Source organism: Ursus maritimus, unplaced genomic scaffold (genome assembly GCF_017311325.1).
Source record: "Ursus maritimus isolate PB19 unplaced genomic scaffold, ASM1731132v1 scaffold_4, whole genome shotgun sequence".
Lineage (NCBI taxonomy): Eukaryota > Metazoa > Chordata > Mammalia > Carnivora > Ursidae > Ursus > Ursus maritimus.
In genome coordinates, this window is record NW_024426552.1 from 46,610,772 (window position 1) to 46,628,471 (window position 17,700).

The following is a 17,700-nucleotide window of genomic DNA, read 5'->3' on the forward strand; positions in this document are numbered from 1 at the left end:
AAATTTATACCCACAAAAGTGCTAATATGACCCGGGGATACTGAAGATACCATTGTTAATTTGAACTGAATACATCTAATTTTTCTAAAGAAGTTTAATTTTCAAGACATAGATGGAAATTAATAATATGCACAGTGACAGAGAAGATTTCACTCAGGAAGCATGAGGCATTCAGTTTCCCCACAGATTTCCCCCTACTGTGCTCCTCTTGCCCCCTCTACAGTGGGAACTGCTGTTTAACACAAGTTATACCTTTACTTTTTATGGAGCCTATTCGTTACTTCCAAACATTGGAATTACTTTTGAGACCCTGCTGAGTTAGTCTGCTGAAACTCTAAACCAGGAACACTTGTTTACCTGGTTTGGACTCAGATGCTTCAAGACTTGGTGTGGTTTTTGGTCTGGGACGTGGACGACGTGTCTTTTGTGATGTTTTGGAGGCTGAAGGAAGAAGTTCTAGAGTTACTACACAACTACATTACCTCTGTTCTGGAAGCAATGAGAGGTGAAAATATTGATTCCAGATTTTCTACAACTCGTTAGACATGTGCCTTTCTGGTTTGAGATTTTTTGTCATGTATACTTCTTATATAATTTCTTTTACCATAGAAGATTCTTTGAAGAAAAAAAATCACTTTTTAATTCAAGAAATAAAGATTAGTAAGTACAATCAAAGTGTCATACAGCAGGTTGACTAGGCAACAGACAGGTTAAGAACCACTGTCAAATTTTAATGTATTATGAAGGATGGTCATATTAAATCTGAGATTTATAATTCAATTTTTCCATCTTTCCACACTTTCTATGTAACTACTAAAACAAGAATACATCATTACCTAAGTAGAAACAAAACAAAACAATATCACACAAATAGAAAAAAAAAAGTTAGAAACATAGATGTGGGATAAATGGATCCTCTTGGCTCCAAGATAGCTATTATTTGGCTTTATCTGCCTAGAGAAGTGGCAGAAACCCATAGTGTCTGAAAACCAGTTTGTTTTTTTAACCAGCAATACTACTTAAATAAAACACAAAATAATGTGAAAATTTTCAAATAGGTTACATGGCAAATAAATGTCCTGAAGTACGTTCATATATGACTGGTTCTCTTAAAAATGGCAGACAGTTTTAAGAGTTTTCATAATTTTAAGAATGTAAATGAATGTCCAAAAAGAATGACACATGGTCACATAAAGCAAGGTGAAACTCTGGGTTTGACAAAAGCAGAGTAAGCCTTGTTGAAAAGATAATATATTATTACCTAATGTTGTTCCTGGGGTCTCAGGTCTAAGAGTGACAGGTTCAAGAACTGTAGCAGGAACTGCCCCCAAAATACAGTAAACCAAAGAAATTTTAAAACACATGAAAAATCAGAACATTTATATCTAAACAAATCTACTTGTGTATCAATCCTTCTACAAAAACAAAGAAAAAAAATCAACCTCCTAACTGAAGGAATGAGTAGATGATTGATCTTTGAAGATTTGGCCAAAGTATAGTCATGGTCTTAGGCTTAGCCTTTGAACTATCGTCTTAAAAGAGTCAACATGAAATTCTCCTAGGTTTTAGCCAATGGATTCTGAAATGGAAAACTCTGCACTAGAAAATATTCTTATTCATTTACCTAACATACACTTAGAAATTGTCTTTTAAAAAATCTGATCAATCTGTATTTCTACAGAAGCTGAAAATGTGCACTTACTATGTTTAAGTAAACATGGATATAATAAACAGTTAATAAGTTTGAAACAGATATAAAAGTTAATCATTGAAGTGGACTACGTTGCTCATGCTGAGAATTCTTCTATGGAAAGAGTCTGAGAACTCTATCCAAACCATGGCACATAAAAGAGCTGAATAAAGATGGTCACTCGGTCTGTAATACTCAGTAGATCATCTGTCTGGCTGAAGCCCAGATAGAGAAATTAAAGACAGTTGATGTCTCTGTGTCAAATCTAAGCTCCTGAATTAGGTCCTCAAAATTCTCTTTCAGTTGGCCGTCTGGGTTATTCCAAATGCAGCATCAGCAATAACCTTGTTTTGGCCATCGGGAAGTAGGACAGTCTGTTTTAGGCACACTGGACTGCCATTGTGGCTAACTCCCTACCACCTTACATGTCTAGCCGTTCTGCCTTGGTTCACTTTTCCCTCCATTCATTGAAATCCTGTAGTAGGCCCAAGGTCCAAGTCTAGGCGACCTTGATCTTTTCCTTTGCAAGGTCAATATTTAACGTATCATGCAAACATATACCCAACTCTACTCTTTTAGAAAGTCTCCCACAGCTGGCATATCACCCCACAATTGCCCATATTGGACCAGAAATATTCAAGGAATTGAATTTTTTGTTTACTTGAACTGAATATATTGGCTCTGCTAAAGAACCTTTATCATTAAAATTTGAATGGAAGTTGATAGCAAGAAATATACTAAGTGCATATCAAAGACGACATAGATTAAGATATTCTGGCACCAAATATATCACAGCCGGTCACATTCTCCAGCACCTGGGCAAAGTAGACATTCCTGACCATGCCTCATGACCTCACACCTAGAGCCACTAACAGCTTGGCACTGTTTTGGGTTTCCACTAGGATAGACTACTTGGGCTCACCCTTAAACCAAGGAATCACACATTTACCGGATTTGGTCTGAGGTACTTGAGGGCTTGGTGTGGTTTTAGGTCTGGGACGTGGACGACGGGGTCTTTGTGGTGTAGTAGCTGAAGAAAGAAAAGCTTTGTGTTACTCTAGGTCCTAAGGCTCTGGATTCTGAAGAGAGGTTTTTCCAAGAGTTGTTAGATTTTCAAAAGTTACAGGAAATTTCTTGTAATTTAATATTTTAAATCCTTTTATGCCAATGTGTCTTCTTTTTTCATTGATGGTACTTTGGGGGCAAACTCATGTATACAGTGAGTTGTTCATTCAAGGCATGAAGATTAGCACTTAAAATTAAACACTTGCAGAATTTCCTCATTGGGGAAAAAATGAGAAGGAGGGCTCAACGCTGGTGCAAGGGAGTGGTAGTTAGGGTCACACTGAGGAAAAGGCTTATAATTTAAAATTTTGGATTTAGGTAATTTCTTATTTGTCAAGTTAGTAATAAAACATGTCATTGCTTAAAACACCAACAAAGAAGCATACCATGCAAATAGTTTTTTTTAAAAACTTAGCAACCTAGACATGCAAATGAGCATAAGAATAAGCTGATCAGCCTAGATAAGAAACAGATCCCAATTTGTTTTTAAACTTGGCTTTAACACAGAATGCTGTTCAAGGAAGCACGAGATAACATGACAATGTCAAACGTACCAAATGGCAGCAATGTTTTGAATTAAGCTAATGTCTGCTCTCATAAAAACAACAGGAAACTTGTTTTTAAGAGGCTTCAAGATTCTTCGGATGAAGTGACTGAATGGCAACAGAGGATGATGTCTGTCTCATGAAAGAGGAAAAGCCAGGCGATGGAGACTGAGTGGAATGGACAATGAGCAGCAAAACCATTTGGCGAATTGCACAGAACCATTACCTAATGTTGTCCCAGATGTCTCAGTTCTAAGAGTAACAGGTTCAAGGTCTGTAACAGGAACTGAAGTAATAAAATAAGCAAAAGAGGTTTTTAAAAAATGTATAAGGAGCTATGAAATTCACTTCAAAATATATTTTGCCAGTGTAACATTTCATCTAGAATTATTACTTTATTCTAGATGAAGTGGACTGCGGAGTGAACCGTGTCTCCCCCAAATTCCTATGTTGAAGCCTTAACTCCCAAATGTGACTGTATTTGGAGATAGGGGTTTTGAAGAGGGAATTAAGTTAAATGGGGTTGCAAGAGTAGGTCCCTAATCCAGTATGACTGATGACCTTATAAGAATAGAGACACACACAAGGGATGCTCACACACAGAGGAAAGGCCATGTGAGGACAGAGCCAATGAGGCCATCTACAAGCCAAGGAGAAAGGCCACAGGAGACATTAAAACTGCTGATACCATCATCTTTAATTTCCAGCCTCCAGAGCTGTGCGAAATCAATTTCTATTGTTTAAGCCACCCAGTCCATGTCGTTATGGCAGCCTTAGCAAGCTAATACTAAGGGAAACCAATTGTTTTGTCCAGATGTGGCTAAACTATAGTTCAGGACATCATCTCATGAGATAGTCATTACTTGTGGTCTCTATTCAGCACCACAAGAGGGAAACAGTTCTACTGGTTAGTGCTTGATTATTTGCATCTAATGTGGTAGACTCTAGAACATTTTTAGGCTTTTACTTAAATACTTTCCTAACCATCTTGAAAAGCATATAAATGACTAACTTGCGCTTTAGTGGGTGCTGAATAAAGAAAACATCTACTATGTTTATCAGATTATGGTTGCGACCATTACATAAGTAACCAAAAATGGCTATGATGACCTTGCTGAGAACTCAGCTTTGGAAAGATCTTGTGACTTGTGTCCAAAGAAAGGTACTCAAGAGGACTGGGTAAGGGGCACCCACTCTGTGGCATCCAGTAAAGAAAGGATTTATGATGCTTGTGAGAACAACATTGGACTCCTGAGTGGAATACTCAAGCCCGCCTTCAATTTCTTGTGGCATTATCCAAATGAAGAATCACCAATAAGAGGTTTTGACTGACACTTCAAAGAAGCAGAACCTTTGTTCCTCTGGTTCCCTCTATACATATCCTATTTTTTGTCATCTTTGTTCTCACCTGTCCACTTATACAAATTCTGATGTGATGTCAAGACTTAAACTCCTTCCCTGATATACTGAAGTCCAAAATGATGCTTCAGTTCTTTAAGACTTTATATGATGAGTCTAACAGTTGATGTTGAAATACCCCCCAAAATCTTCAATTTGCAAAAACACCCTGCCTTATTTTCCTTCTGTGGGCTTTTTATGCAGAAAACGGTTCTGTGTTCAACTAGCCTGAAGATAAGGTAAAATGTGTGTCCTCCTACCCTGAACTAGAGGAAAAATTATGTACCTTCCAAACATGTACTTCTTGCCAACCCTGAAGGGGGAAGGACTCTTCACGATTCCCTCACTAGAGGGTATGTGGGTTTACACTTTCAATCCGTAATAGGCTCTCAGTCTCCTGAAACCAAGGACTGAGCTTTCATCTGGTATAGTCCCAGGTTCATCTGGGCTTGGAATGGTCTCAAGTTTGGTTTGTGAATGAAGTGTCCATTGGGATGTTTTTGGAAGTGGAAAAAGGTAACATTTAGTTACTTTAAAGTTTATGGTTCTGCAAATTATGAGCTTTAAAAAAATTCTTTGTTTTCTACAGCTTGACATATTTTTTTGAGTTTCATAAAATATAGGTTTCTAGTGTGAAAAATTTGCCCCTACTATGCTACTGTATCTTCTTCTGTTATTGATACATTGGGGGCAAAATTGACATAAAAACGAAGTTATTAATTCAGAGAGTCAAGATGGGTATTTTTTATCATATTTTTTTAAGATTTTATTTTTTAAAGTATTCTCTACACCTAATGTGGGGCTCAAACCTGTGACCCCAAGATCAAGAGTCACACACACCACTGACTGAGCCAGGCAGGCACCCCTTTATTATATTCTCCTAGAGTCCCCGGACTGCATTATAAAGGTTAAGAATCATTTCTAAACTATGGTGGAGAGTAAGGGGTGGTCAGATTCACCCTAAGGATGGGGCTTACTATTTAAACTTATTATCCTTGGCCACATTATCTGTCAGACAATTTACTAAGAACATATTACTCAAAAGTTAACAAAAACACAGGCAGATAAAAAAGGTCTATGTACAACGGATATATTAAGAAACTTCCCTGTCACAGCTTGGTTAGCATAGAGCAGGATCAGGTGCTCACATGAATAAATGAAATTTGCCTTAACAGGTAATTCAGATTAATCTGAAAATAGAAGGCGGCATGAAAAAATTTTTAAGTAAGTTCCTGGGCAGGAAGCTATCCCAAACTAGATTCAGGCATGAATCTCCTAAGAACAAGCACTAATTTGTTTTATGCGTGTTCAACTCAAAATATAAAGAAGGAAAGTGAATGGCAACGAGTGGACTCTGTTCGACAATGAGCAGAAAAAGCTCTTGCTGGAGGTCAGAAAGTGGCATTACCAAATGCAGTCCCTGGAGCCTCTTTCATAGGAGTGACCGGTTCAAGGACTACAGCAGGAACTGACCAAAAATAAAAAATAAAAATAAAAAAATGAAATGTTAAAACTTTTATACAGTCTCGGAACTGCAGAAATAATTGTACCTAAGTAGTAATGCATCTAGAGTACAAAGGAAAAACTATTAACTTTCTGAGCTGAGGGATATGGAGTCTCTCTGCACTTGGGTACCAATTTATCACTTAGTAGGGGTTATCTTTGTAGTAGACAGTTGTCCCTGTGAAGTGCCCCTGAAGTGTCTCACTCTTTCATGATCCTAACGGAAGTAATGTACCAAAATAGACCATTCCAATCTTGCTGAAAACTCTTCTTTGGAAAGAGACAACAAACTTTGCGTAACAGGATTAGGCTTTTAGGATTAGGATGGGGCCCTTAAGAGAGCAGGATAAGGGACAGGCACCCAGTCTGAGCTATAGCAGGGTAAACAGGGAAAGCATGATCATATACAGATGCCGATGATTCTTACGTGAAATTCAAACTCCTAAGTCCAACATTCAAAACACCTTTTCAACTGGTCCTTTGGGCCCATTTAGCTGTAGCAGCCTCAATGAAATGTTCTGATCAACACTTAGAAGCCTGACAGACTCAACTACTCAGAAAAGCCTCTGCCTCCCTTCACTGGCCCTCCACACATGTCCTTCTTTTCTGTACTTCTCCATCCTCCTTCTCCCCAGTCATCCAAATCTACAGTGATTTCAACACTCAACCCTTCCTAACTACTGGCCAACCCTGGTTATAGTTTCTTTAAAACAAGGGTTGACAAATTATAGCCCACAGGCCAAATCTCACCTATGGCTTATTTTCATACAGCCCATGAGAGCCAAGAATGATTTTTTCCCCATTTTTTAAGTGGTTATAAAAGAAAAAAAGAAAACTATGCAAAATATGCTCACAAAGTCCCAAATATTGACTATCTAGACCTTTATAGAAAATGTTTGCCAACTCCTGCCCTAGACCTCCATTATGACTTAACTTTGTAGTTAACAAGACATAATCTCTACGTCTGAAACCAATAATACATGTTCATTAATTGAATTCAAATTTTTTTAAAATGGAAAAAAATGGGAAAAAAATGAGGTACTAACAATAGTGCCTGCCACATAACAACAAACCTTTCCTATTTACCCATACATTCGTTCTGTAAGTATTTCATCCTCCCACATATGTTCAATAGTTAAAGGATGGATAGAATTGAATGAGAAATCAAACGCTTAGAGAGAAGATTCTACTTCACAAGCGTAACAAATTCAGCTACCACCCAAAGCCCTCCGACCATGTTCTCACTGGCCACTCTGGAGTAGAAGCAGCTGCTAACCCTGACTTGCTCCTTCGCTTTCTCTGGACCCCACTGGATGGGCTTAACCAGGAGCTACCCATTTACCCAGGTCGGTCTGAAGTGCTTCAGGACTCCCTGTGGTTTCAGGTTTGGGCTGTGGATGACGAGTTTGTTGAGGCACTTTGGGAGCTGAAGGAAGAAAACCTCAGGTTAACAGAGTGTTCTCAGTGCTAGAAGCTGGGGATAGGAGTACACAATTTGTCTCCATTTCAATAACTGCCTCTTTATGTCATTTACACTACTCTGAAAGACAAAAGTCACACAGAAGCATGAGTTTATACATCAAAGATAGTCTCAAAGGGATCTCTAAATGAAAAAAGTTCCAAAACTTTACTGAATTATGGTGGTGGAGAAGGTGTAGAGTAAATTTAAACTAATGATGGCCTTTACATTTATTAGAGTTGAGTGCATTTCCTATGTCACTCTTTACTGAAAGAAGACCACATCATTATCTAAAATGGCAAAACAAAAACAAAATCATGCACAAAATTAAAATATAGGAATTTAGATCTGCACAAGAATTATGTCACACTGTAACAGCTGTGACAATACTCGGCTTAAATCAAGGATAGATACCCTCACCCCAACCCCCATGTTTGAAACTCAGACACAAAAAATGTGATTAACAGGTTACATGGAGGTGAGATGCCATAAATTCAAATGCATTACATTGCAGACATATATACTAGACTAAGTTCGTACTATTTTTTAAAAGTTTGAAAACTTTTTAAAACGAATGAGTGGTTTTAATAGTCATCAATATACTAAGAAGTAACTGAATGACAATAGAAGACGACATGTGAGTCCTGTGAAGAAGCAGCTGTGGTTATGAAGGTGATGAAATGGGTTTCAAATGAGCAGGAAAAGCAGATGCTGATGGACATAATGAGTCATTACCTAGTGTGGTCACGGGAGCCTCGGTTCTAAGTATAACTGGTTCAAAGACGGTGGTAGGAACTGCCCAAAATCAATGAGAGAAACCAAAGAGATTTTTGTGAATGCAAGAAATGTCAGGAAATCCATTTTACCAGTAAAAATAATGCTTCTAAGTCTTCTAAGGGGGAAAGAGCAGGAAAAGATGGCTTACACTATGTTTAATACCAAGAGGCAGGAACTGTGGGAGTGGGAGGAAGAAGGGGTGCGGAGTAGGGGTCCCCCTAGGGTCTGTTTACCACACATACTATAGATAGCCAAAACGAAGCGGATACTACACTTGCTGAGAGACTAAGTCCTTAGTGAAAAGAATGCCGTTTGATATAGAAAGGTAAGGAAGAACCTCTGTTTGTGATACTATATCAGACTAGGTATCCTCAGAATTTGGGGTCCCAACTGGAGTAGATTGCTTGAATTCCTTAAACTGGAAACCACATATTTACCCAGTTTGGTCTGAGGTACTTCTGGATGGGGTGTGGTTTTAGGTTTGGGGCGTGGACGACGAGGTCTCTTTGTTGTTGTAGCTGAGGGAAGAAAATTTAGGATTAATATAGTGTTGATGGCTTCATAAACTCTGAATAAGAAGATATAGCTAAGCTTTCTAAAATTGGTCAGTTTGAGTGGAGAAAACTGTTACTTTGGTTTGATATTTTCTCCTTTAGTCTATTAATAGGTTTCCTTTCAAAATTGAGAGTTTGCCAAAGATTAAAAATTACAATTACGTGTAAGAAATGAAGATGAGGAACTATCATTTCTTTGAAAGTTGTCCCTCATCCAGAACTGGTTACAAATTGCTCCTAAAACATGATGATGTGGAAGAAGTTCAAACTACCCTAGACTATTCACTTCTAAGTATGATTTAAAATGACTAGGCTTGGGCAAATTTTTACACTTGGTAACTTACTAGATTAAGCATACAAAAATTTGTTGAAACATCTGTGAAATGAAAAAAAAGTTAGGGAGAACTTCAAATACAGAAAGCAAGATGCCTAAAGAAAATTCATGGTATCATAATCGATACTGTGTTGGTGGTCTAAGGAGGGGATATATGGAGAATCATATTCAGACCTTCGCTCTAACCACCAGTATTGTTTAAACAGAGACTCAGATTGACATGATGCCGTCTGAAACTGGGATGCGGGGCAGATAGTGGTCTTTAAGTTCATACACATTTCTGTTAGGAAGCCTTTTATACTGTAAGCTGAAAACTGCAATAAGATGATAACAAATTATGACATCATCATCTATATAGCACCACACTCTGACAATGAATAAGAAAAAGTACTTGCCAAAGGACATAAAGGATCATTACCTAAATATGTCCCAGGAGTAACAGGTGCAGAGCCTGAAGCAAGCAACAATCAAAAGTAATTGAAAAAAAGAAATGTTCAACACATGAGAAAATTCCTCAAACTCTCTTGAAAATGGCCTTCACTGGTTCTACAGCCAAAAATCAAAAATTTTAAAGTTCTGAGGTGAGGGTACAAAGATATTTGTTCTTATGAAACAGATATATCCTTAGTATTGCCACACTGCTCCACGTTTTGCTTTTTATATTATCTGATAACACAAAAACAATTTTAAAAAACCTGCTTAGAAAAATTGTTAGGCATCTAAGTAACATTATAATTAAAAATTATGAGAAAAGAATGTGAAAGTATAATTTATTGGAAAACAAGGCCCTAGGTCATTTTGGGTGAAATAGTTGATATTTTAAAGGATATACTGTAATAAATAACCAAAACAGATGATTTTATTTATTTTTATTTTTTTTGTGGAGAGTCCAGTTTGGAAGAAGACCAAGACTTCTGTCCAAACAAAGTCATATAAAAGAAAAAGATACAAAAGTTCATTCAGTCTGCAAAACTTGTCAGGGCATTTCTCTGTTATCAGGACAGAAAAGGCCTGACTCCAGGAGGATCGGAGAGTATGCTGTAGCCAATTGGCTTAAATCCTATCATTGAAATCAGGCGTTCAAAGTCCTCCTCATGGACCCACCTAAAAGTGGCATCACCGACCAAAATTTCTGAGCATCAGCTAAGTGAACATTGTCTTTCCCCTTTCTCCCAATCAGCTTGCCCTTCTAATTCCTATCCTTCTGCTGTCACCCACACATATGGTCCTCCGTGCCTCTGTTTCTGCTATTCCTGCCTATCCCCGCAACCCATCTAAAAGTTCTAGAAATTTCGAGGTCCATATTACATTTACTGGCTTGTGACTCCTTTACTTCTCTAAGAATTAACTGTGGGTCTGAGAGTTGGTCAAACTCAATAAATATGTTGCTTCTGTCCATATTCCTTTATATCTATTTATGAACAGTTTCTATATAAGAAATTTCTTTCCTCAACCAAGTGAAGTCATTTGTTATTTCTAAACTATTTTTTCACAGATGCTAATGTAGCACTTAATACAATTTGTGACCAAGTGAACTAAATATGCAAGTCAGGTCCTTAACTAGGTAAGTTTTTGATAAATGAGAATCAAAGAGAAAAAAATAACTTTTCAGAGAAAGCAAATAAAATACAAAGGTACCAAGAAGATACCAAGCAGCACAAGGAAATCATAGTTATTTGACCAGAGCTCTTATTACTTAGGACTTCACACTGAAGGGTCCCAAGAACTATTAGGTGGCAAGTTAAACTGCCACACGAGAATCACATCCCACAGGGTTCCACACATACCAGGAACCACATATTTACCTAGTTTGCTCTCAGATGCAGCTGGGCTCGGTGTGGTTTTATGTTTGGGACGTGGACGGCGTGTTCTTGGTCGTTGTGATGTTTTTGGAGCTGAAGAAAGGAAACTGGTTAATGTTGTCTTATAACTCCAGAAATTCAAGAAAGGATGATACACGGGTCTAGGGTTTCTAAAATTCAGCTAGATTTTCTAAGTCTTAATAAATTTGTCTCTTTGGTTTTGGAATTTCGTCATCTACACACAAGAAAATTTTTTTTAGGGGGGGTCCACTGACAGTTCTTTTGAGAAAGAATATATAATGTTATTCTAATAATTCAAAAAGCTTATTATTATTGGTGTCAGATTTTCAAAAACGATCCTGACCTCAGAAATAAAGTATGTCCACATCAGAGAGGAACCTAGACTCACCTGCTTTTGGGAGATCGTACTTAGAAATTATTTGGCTGAGACATACCTCCCATTAAACATTAGAATAAGCACATTTCCTAAAATCACTGATAGAAAATAAAAATGCCCTATCTTAACACAACCTTCTGTCAATGTCCACAGATAAAATTGTCATTTATGGAGCAGCCACTCCCAACTGTATCTGAAATTTAGCTTTAGCACAGAACATGGAGCAGAATCACAGGCTCTGTAAAGCACCAACAAAGCTGGGTAACATGGAAGATAGATGCTCTGTACTAGCTGCATACAGGCTTAATCAAGTTATTTTAAACACCCTCAATATTCAAAATGAATACTAGAGTTGAGTGACAAGAGAGGGCAATGAGAAAATCTTGGAAAAAGAATACCCCTTGACCAAGATACTAACAGAATAGACTAGACAATGGGCAGAAAATGCACTTGCTTAAAGACGTAAAAAGTCATTACCCAACGTTGTCGTGGGAGTCTCAGTTCTCAGAGTGACAGGTTCAAGGTCTGAGGCAGGAACTGACCAAAAGCAATAAACAATGGAAATTTAAGAAATATATAAAAAGAAGGAAAATTATCTTAAAAATGAATCTTCTTTACCCTGTAATGTTTAAAAAGCATTTCTGAACACGGTAAGAATAGTACTTGGTCTCTAATAACTGGCTATGTTCTGAAATCCATTTATCTCACAAAATAGGCATAGCTTTTGTATTTTGCATCCCTATGAGGCCAATGAAAAGCTTTTTTTCTGTACTTAATTATCTGATTCCAACTACATTGGAAACCTGGTTTCAAAAACATCTCAGTGGTCTTGGGGCGCCTGGGTGGCACAGCGGTTAAGCATCTGCCTTCGGCTCAGGGCGTGATCCCGGCATTCTGGGATCGAGCCCCACATCAGGCTCCTCTGTTGTGAGCCTGCTTCTCCCTCTCCCACTCCCCCTGCTTGTGTTCCCTCTCTCTCTGGCTGTCTGTCAAATAAATAAATAAAACCTTAAAAAAAAAATCTCAGTGGTCTAATATGTGTTTTAAATTACTCTGAAAAACTGCAAAAGCTTCTGTTAGTATTTGGAAGGCTTTTACCACCACTGTTACTTGTTCTGAGGAACTGCAGTGGTGGTGAGAATCTTTAAAAATGTTCTCAATTAGCCTGTTTATTGGAGATGTGTGACAGTTATGCAAAAGATAAACTTGTGCAATGGGGTACTCTATTTCTCTGTTTTTATTCACTTGAAATGAATAATTCGGAGATAACTCAAGCGGGCAATAGAGATGATTAAGAAAAAAGTCTGAAGAGTAATAATTCAACTTTTTGTCTATATGAACAGGATTCCTACAATTCCATAATATTCTGAAATGATTGAATTATGCATAGATATGAAATTGATTGTGATTTGTAACTCCTTGGATTTAAACTGGCGTCTCTATTTTTCATTAAGTCCAGAGGACTAAATGTAACATTAAACATCTTATCGTGAAAACACTGTGATCATTTATATGGAGATTGCCTTTCGCTAAGACATCAGAGCAGAGTTGGTTTAAGCCACATCTGACAACATCTTCTGACCTAATGGAAAACATGGCCTCCAGAAGAAATGGAGAAAGTGAGCACAACAGATAACAACAATATCCAAAACTGATTGCCTTCAACAAAAAAGGGAATCCCCGTTTTGCGTGGAAATTGGTGTCACAAGATGAATTCATCGACAGAAATGTCCAGATTTGAATAGTACGGAATCAAAGAGGAAAGGACTTCTGTGAGAAAGGGACAATTTGGTATTGCCACAAGCCCCAACCAGCTTTTCAACTGTTCCTCTCCCATAACCATAAATTATAGACACATAAAAGCAGAAATCTCAGAGATTTCCTGGATTGCAGGATGGATGCACTCTCAGCCCCAGTGACTCTTGACAGTGTCAAGTGCTGAGCAATCTGACTGCCTCTGAAGGTGATCAAAGGAAGAATGACATTCAGGGGTTATACCCTGAGCAGCAGAAGTAAGAATGCCTTTGGATGTTGAAAAGTTCCCTGTTGAAAATAATAAACAATTTTTGGAAATGAATGAAAAAGATGATGAATGACCATTGTATACATAAGAGAATACAATTAATGACAGAGATGAGAGGGGCGAGCTCAGAGAAACATCAACTGAGAAAGAAGACATCATTACCTATGGTTGGGGAGGGAGCCTCCGTCTCAAATGTAACAGGCTCAAAGACTGCATCATAAAAAATAAACAGATACAAGTAAGAAAAGTAAAGAAGTCTAAACTTTCAGGTGTTCACTGATGCTTAATTCATAGGATACAGACCCTGGTTTATTCTAGGTTGATATAAATTGCCTTCTTCATAAGCTTATTTATTATGAGAGATACTCTCTTACTAAATCAGAATTTTGTACTAATTGGAACCTTAGGAGAAAATTTCAATTGCAAAACAGTTGAATTTTTAGAACTATTATATAAATATCTTCTTATTTCATAGGAAACCACTTAGGTAATAGCTGCTGTTTGAAATACCATTAAGGTATTTTAGAGGAAGTCAATCTCTGATTACGTACTTATAAAGCATGAACACAGTGTCAGCCTTCCCAACCTTACCTACTGGTGAATGCTAAAATCACTTTCAAATGTGTTGCAGATACAGAAAAATCAGGCTTCTATTCATTACATACTCAAATTTAGAAAACAAAGTCTAAAAATGTTAAGAAAATGGAACCTGTCAGACTATCAGATGTGAAATTCACTAACTTCATACACGTTGGTTTGTTCATTTAACAGCTGGTGTGGTTACTTTGAAAAGATAATGAACAAAATCATATTTGGGTTTCTATGCTTTATACGGTATGGCAAATTGTAAACATTTTCAACAACATTCCCCAAGAAAAAGCTTCTTAATCTAAAGCATTGGAAATTATGTTTTACCAGGTTTAGTTGGTGGCGTATCTGGTTGTGCTGGGGCTTGGGGTTTAGGAAGTAATTGCTTTGGTGGTTTGGAATCTGAAGGGAAAAAGTTCCTGTAATTAGCATCAGAGTAGAGCTGTGGAGGTCAAGATTAGTGTTACTTACACACCATTTTTCTAGTTATAGATCAAGGCAATGAAAGTAGTGATTACCAGGCTGGATTTGAGGTGCATCTGGTCTATGTGTGGTTTTAGGTCTTTTGGATGGTTTTGACACTAAAGAGAAAGGTATTAAAAATTAGCATAATGATCATGGCTGTAACTGTCATAATTAAAGACACATACGCTTGAGCAAGATCCTATATAAATTCACTGGATAAACAACAAAATTAATTCATGGGGTATGGGAAGGAAGGGAAATGTGTCCATCTCTCCTGATTTTTCATTTCTTTTGGAAATGCTCAAAATGTGCCTTTGAGCAAAGTAATGAGAACTATAATAAGACTTTTTTCTGTGTAAGTAATTTCAGAGATGACAAGCACAAGACTTTTATTTCTTAATTGTAAGGTTTTTCAGCATAAAAATAGTAAAGTAGAAATTTGAAACTTGCTTAGTAGGAGACATGAAAAATAATTCATAAACTCTTTATACAGAAGTTCACATGGCTACAGATTTCTGGAATTTTCCAAAGTAAAGCAGATTTATTGTGAAAACGAGAAATTATAAGGAAATAGTAATAATCAAATAGCATTAGTACCCAAAACAATAAAACAAGCTTGGGACTTCTAATGTTCTCAAGTTACAAACACCACACTGTTTTCATATTGGACCCTAGAACAAGAATGGTCTTTATTCCTCTAGTTATCAAAATATACTCAAAAACATTCTTCAAAGAAACAGAAAGCTGAAGAAGCCATTATTTCATGCAGCTTTTTAAGAGGGAAAAGATCTTACAAGTTGAATGAGTAAAGCAATGAAATGATAATCATGGCACTGGAAGAAAATTTCACCATTTGCCAAGTCCAGGATGAGCACAGATGACCCTGTCTGAGAAAGAGTAGAAGGCTTCCTCAACAGAAGGACACGGAAGGACAAAGGGTTTTTTGGGGAACCAGGAAGTTACGTCCAAGACCACAGACCTTCCTTAAAGAAGCACACAGGTAGGATTCTTCTAGAAATCTCCTATCTTCAGGCTCTTCAGACCCAGATAGGAAACGTGAGGAAAAGCATGGAATGAAATTGTGATGGTGTGGTGGAACTGCAGTCATGCCTGGGTGGAGAGTAGGAAAAGCAAAAGTGACATTCCGTGAAAGCAAGTGGAGGAGAGTAGAATTACCAGTTGTGGGCACCAAGAGCTCCGGAGGTACCGTAGCAGGTTCCAGAGCTATGGAAGCAAAAAGCAAGAACACTAATTATATCAAGCAGCAGCATCTTGAGGAAGGAAACAGTATTCCTCATTCTTAAGCCCTACTTTTTCTGAATGTTATTTTCCCTTCTACTTTTCCCATTTACCCCTCTTCCACTTGCTTTTCCACACCCCACCTGCCATAATACGCATCTTATGTGAAACTTTTAGGGTGCCCTACTTTAATAATCCACTTGCCGGGCCAGCCTATTGCTATGTGTACCTAACAGTTACAAATTAAAAAATAACAATATATCATAAACATAGGAAGGATAGATACTTAAGTATAAAAATCAACTATACTGGTTCTTAAAACCCAGCTATTTAGGCAGTAGGAAGCTACCATATCAGAAGCTACCATATTCCATTTTCTATGCTAATTGGAACCCTGAACATCACATTTACCAGGTTTGGACTTGGGCACATCTGGACTAGGTGTGGTTTTAGGGCGGGGGCGACGACCTGGTCGTTTGGTCTTTGGTGGAGCTGAAGAAAGAAAATTAGCTAGTTAATATGAGAGCAGTAGCTCTAAAAACTGACAACAATCATACATATACCTTAGAAGCACATTGAAGTCCTTTGGCTTATTGTGGGTATATATCCTTCTGTTTTGCAACTTTCTATCATCATTTACCCAGTTAAATGATTCTTCCTTTTTGAGATGGAAAACTCAAAACTTTGTAGAGCTTAGAGAAGACAGTCTCCTGACAGCTTTGAAGGTGTATGTTTAACAGGAACATGAGAAAGGCACCTTTAAGGAGCCACTAGGTGTACAAATTAAAATTTATTTGTCCTAAGATTCAAAAGGAGTTTTTCATTTAGCATTTAAAAGTTTACAGTTTAACAGCATGTATAAAAAGTCTTTGAATTCAGGGGCGCCTGAGTGGCACAGTGGTTAAGTGTCTGCCTTCGGCTCAGGGCATGATCCCGGCGTTGTGGGATCGAGCCCCACATCAGGCTCCTCCGCTGGGAGCCTGCTTCTTCCTCTCCCACTCCCCCTGCTTGTGTTCCCTCTCTCGCTGGCTGTCTCTATCTCTGTCGAATAAATAAACAAAGTCTTTAAAAAAAAATGTCTTTAAATTCAGAAATTATTTCAGGCAAGACAACTTTTTAAAAATTAGATACAGTTTATAAAACTAAAGAATTTAAATTTCTCTGCAAGTAAGAAGCGCGCACACACACACACACACACACGAATATCAATGGATGAATCCACTAATGTGAGCCTGTTATGAAAGATACCAACAGTCAGGAAAAGAAGAAAGCAAGCTCACTCACTCAATACCTGCATTACCTAATGTTGTCGAAGGTTTGGTTTCCAGAGTTCCAGGTCCTAAGAGTGCATGAAAACCATCAGGAAGGAGTCAAAATCAAAGGAGAAGTGATAAAACCTATTTAGATATGAAAACTCCTTGATTTCTAATTACAAAGTTGAGCAATTATATATAAATGGTGAAGCTTTTATCCATGTGAGATAGCCCTTTTTAATTTAAATAGATTCCTGTGTTTTTAGACGAAATGAACAAAAATGTAGTCCTGTCCATTAAGTTTGGAAGGAGAAATGGAAAAAACAAACAAACAAAGGCATGATTCTCATTTGGAAGACATGAATGCAATACAGTGGCCAACAGTTTGTGTTATGAAGGAAAATACGGGTAACTGGCTGAGATGCAGCAGCAGAGCACATTCTTTGCTCTGTTGAAGAAAAAGAAGCTATAAATATTGGGGTTAGTTTTCTATTTCTCTTAATGAATTGCCTAGTGACACATCAGGATATCTAGATCTGAAAAGATCCTACTACTTTTCAAGAAAATCTACAAATGTTAGAGTTTTGAAAGTAAGATAAACACCTCTG

At 37.5% G+C, this 17,700-nt stretch overlaps 1 protein-coding gene across 18 annotated transcripts in view; it reads right to left on the reverse strand.

Moving 5' to 3' along the window:
* Positions 1–17,700, reverse strand: part of LOC103673262 (ABI family member 3 binding protein) — a 231,995-nt gene that overhangs the window by 81,965 nt on the left and 132,330 nt on the right. For 12 of the 18 annotated variants that reach the window (XM_040621162.1, XM_008702020.2, XM_008702019.2 and 9 more), the window contains 16 exons: positions 17,140–17,178; positions 16,251–16,331; positions 15,777–15,824; positions 14,654–14,716; positions 14,463–14,537; positions 13,710–13,757; positions 12,002–12,061; positions 11,131–11,220; positions 8,875–8,955; positions 8,396–8,455; positions 7,544–7,627; positions 6,107–6,166; positions 3,527–3,586; positions 2,640–2,720; positions 1,262–1,321; positions 358–441 (listed from right to left, as the gene is read on the reverse strand). The exons of 1 other annotated variant lie outside the window; for it this stretch is intronic. In XM_040621162.1, coding sequence (XP_040477096.1) covers positions 358–441; positions 1,262–1,321; positions 2,640–2,720; positions 3,527–3,586; positions 6,107–6,166; positions 7,544–7,627; positions 8,396–8,455; positions 8,875–8,955; positions 11,131–11,220; positions 12,002–12,061; positions 13,710–13,757; positions 14,463–14,537; positions 14,654–14,716; positions 15,777–15,824; positions 16,251–16,331; positions 17,140–17,178 — 1,074 coding nt within the window. The remainder of the gene's footprint in view (positions 1–357; positions 442–1,261; positions 1,322–2,639; positions 2,721–3,526; positions 3,587–6,106; positions 6,167–7,543; positions 7,628–8,395; positions 8,456–8,874; positions 8,956–11,130; positions 11,221–12,001; positions 12,062–13,709; positions 13,758–14,462; positions 14,538–14,653; positions 14,717–15,776; positions 15,825–16,250; positions 16,332–17,139; positions 17,179–17,700) is intronic. 5 more of the 18 variants (XM_040621157.1, XM_040621160.1, XM_040621161.1 and 2 more) reach the window with 5 other exon arrangements.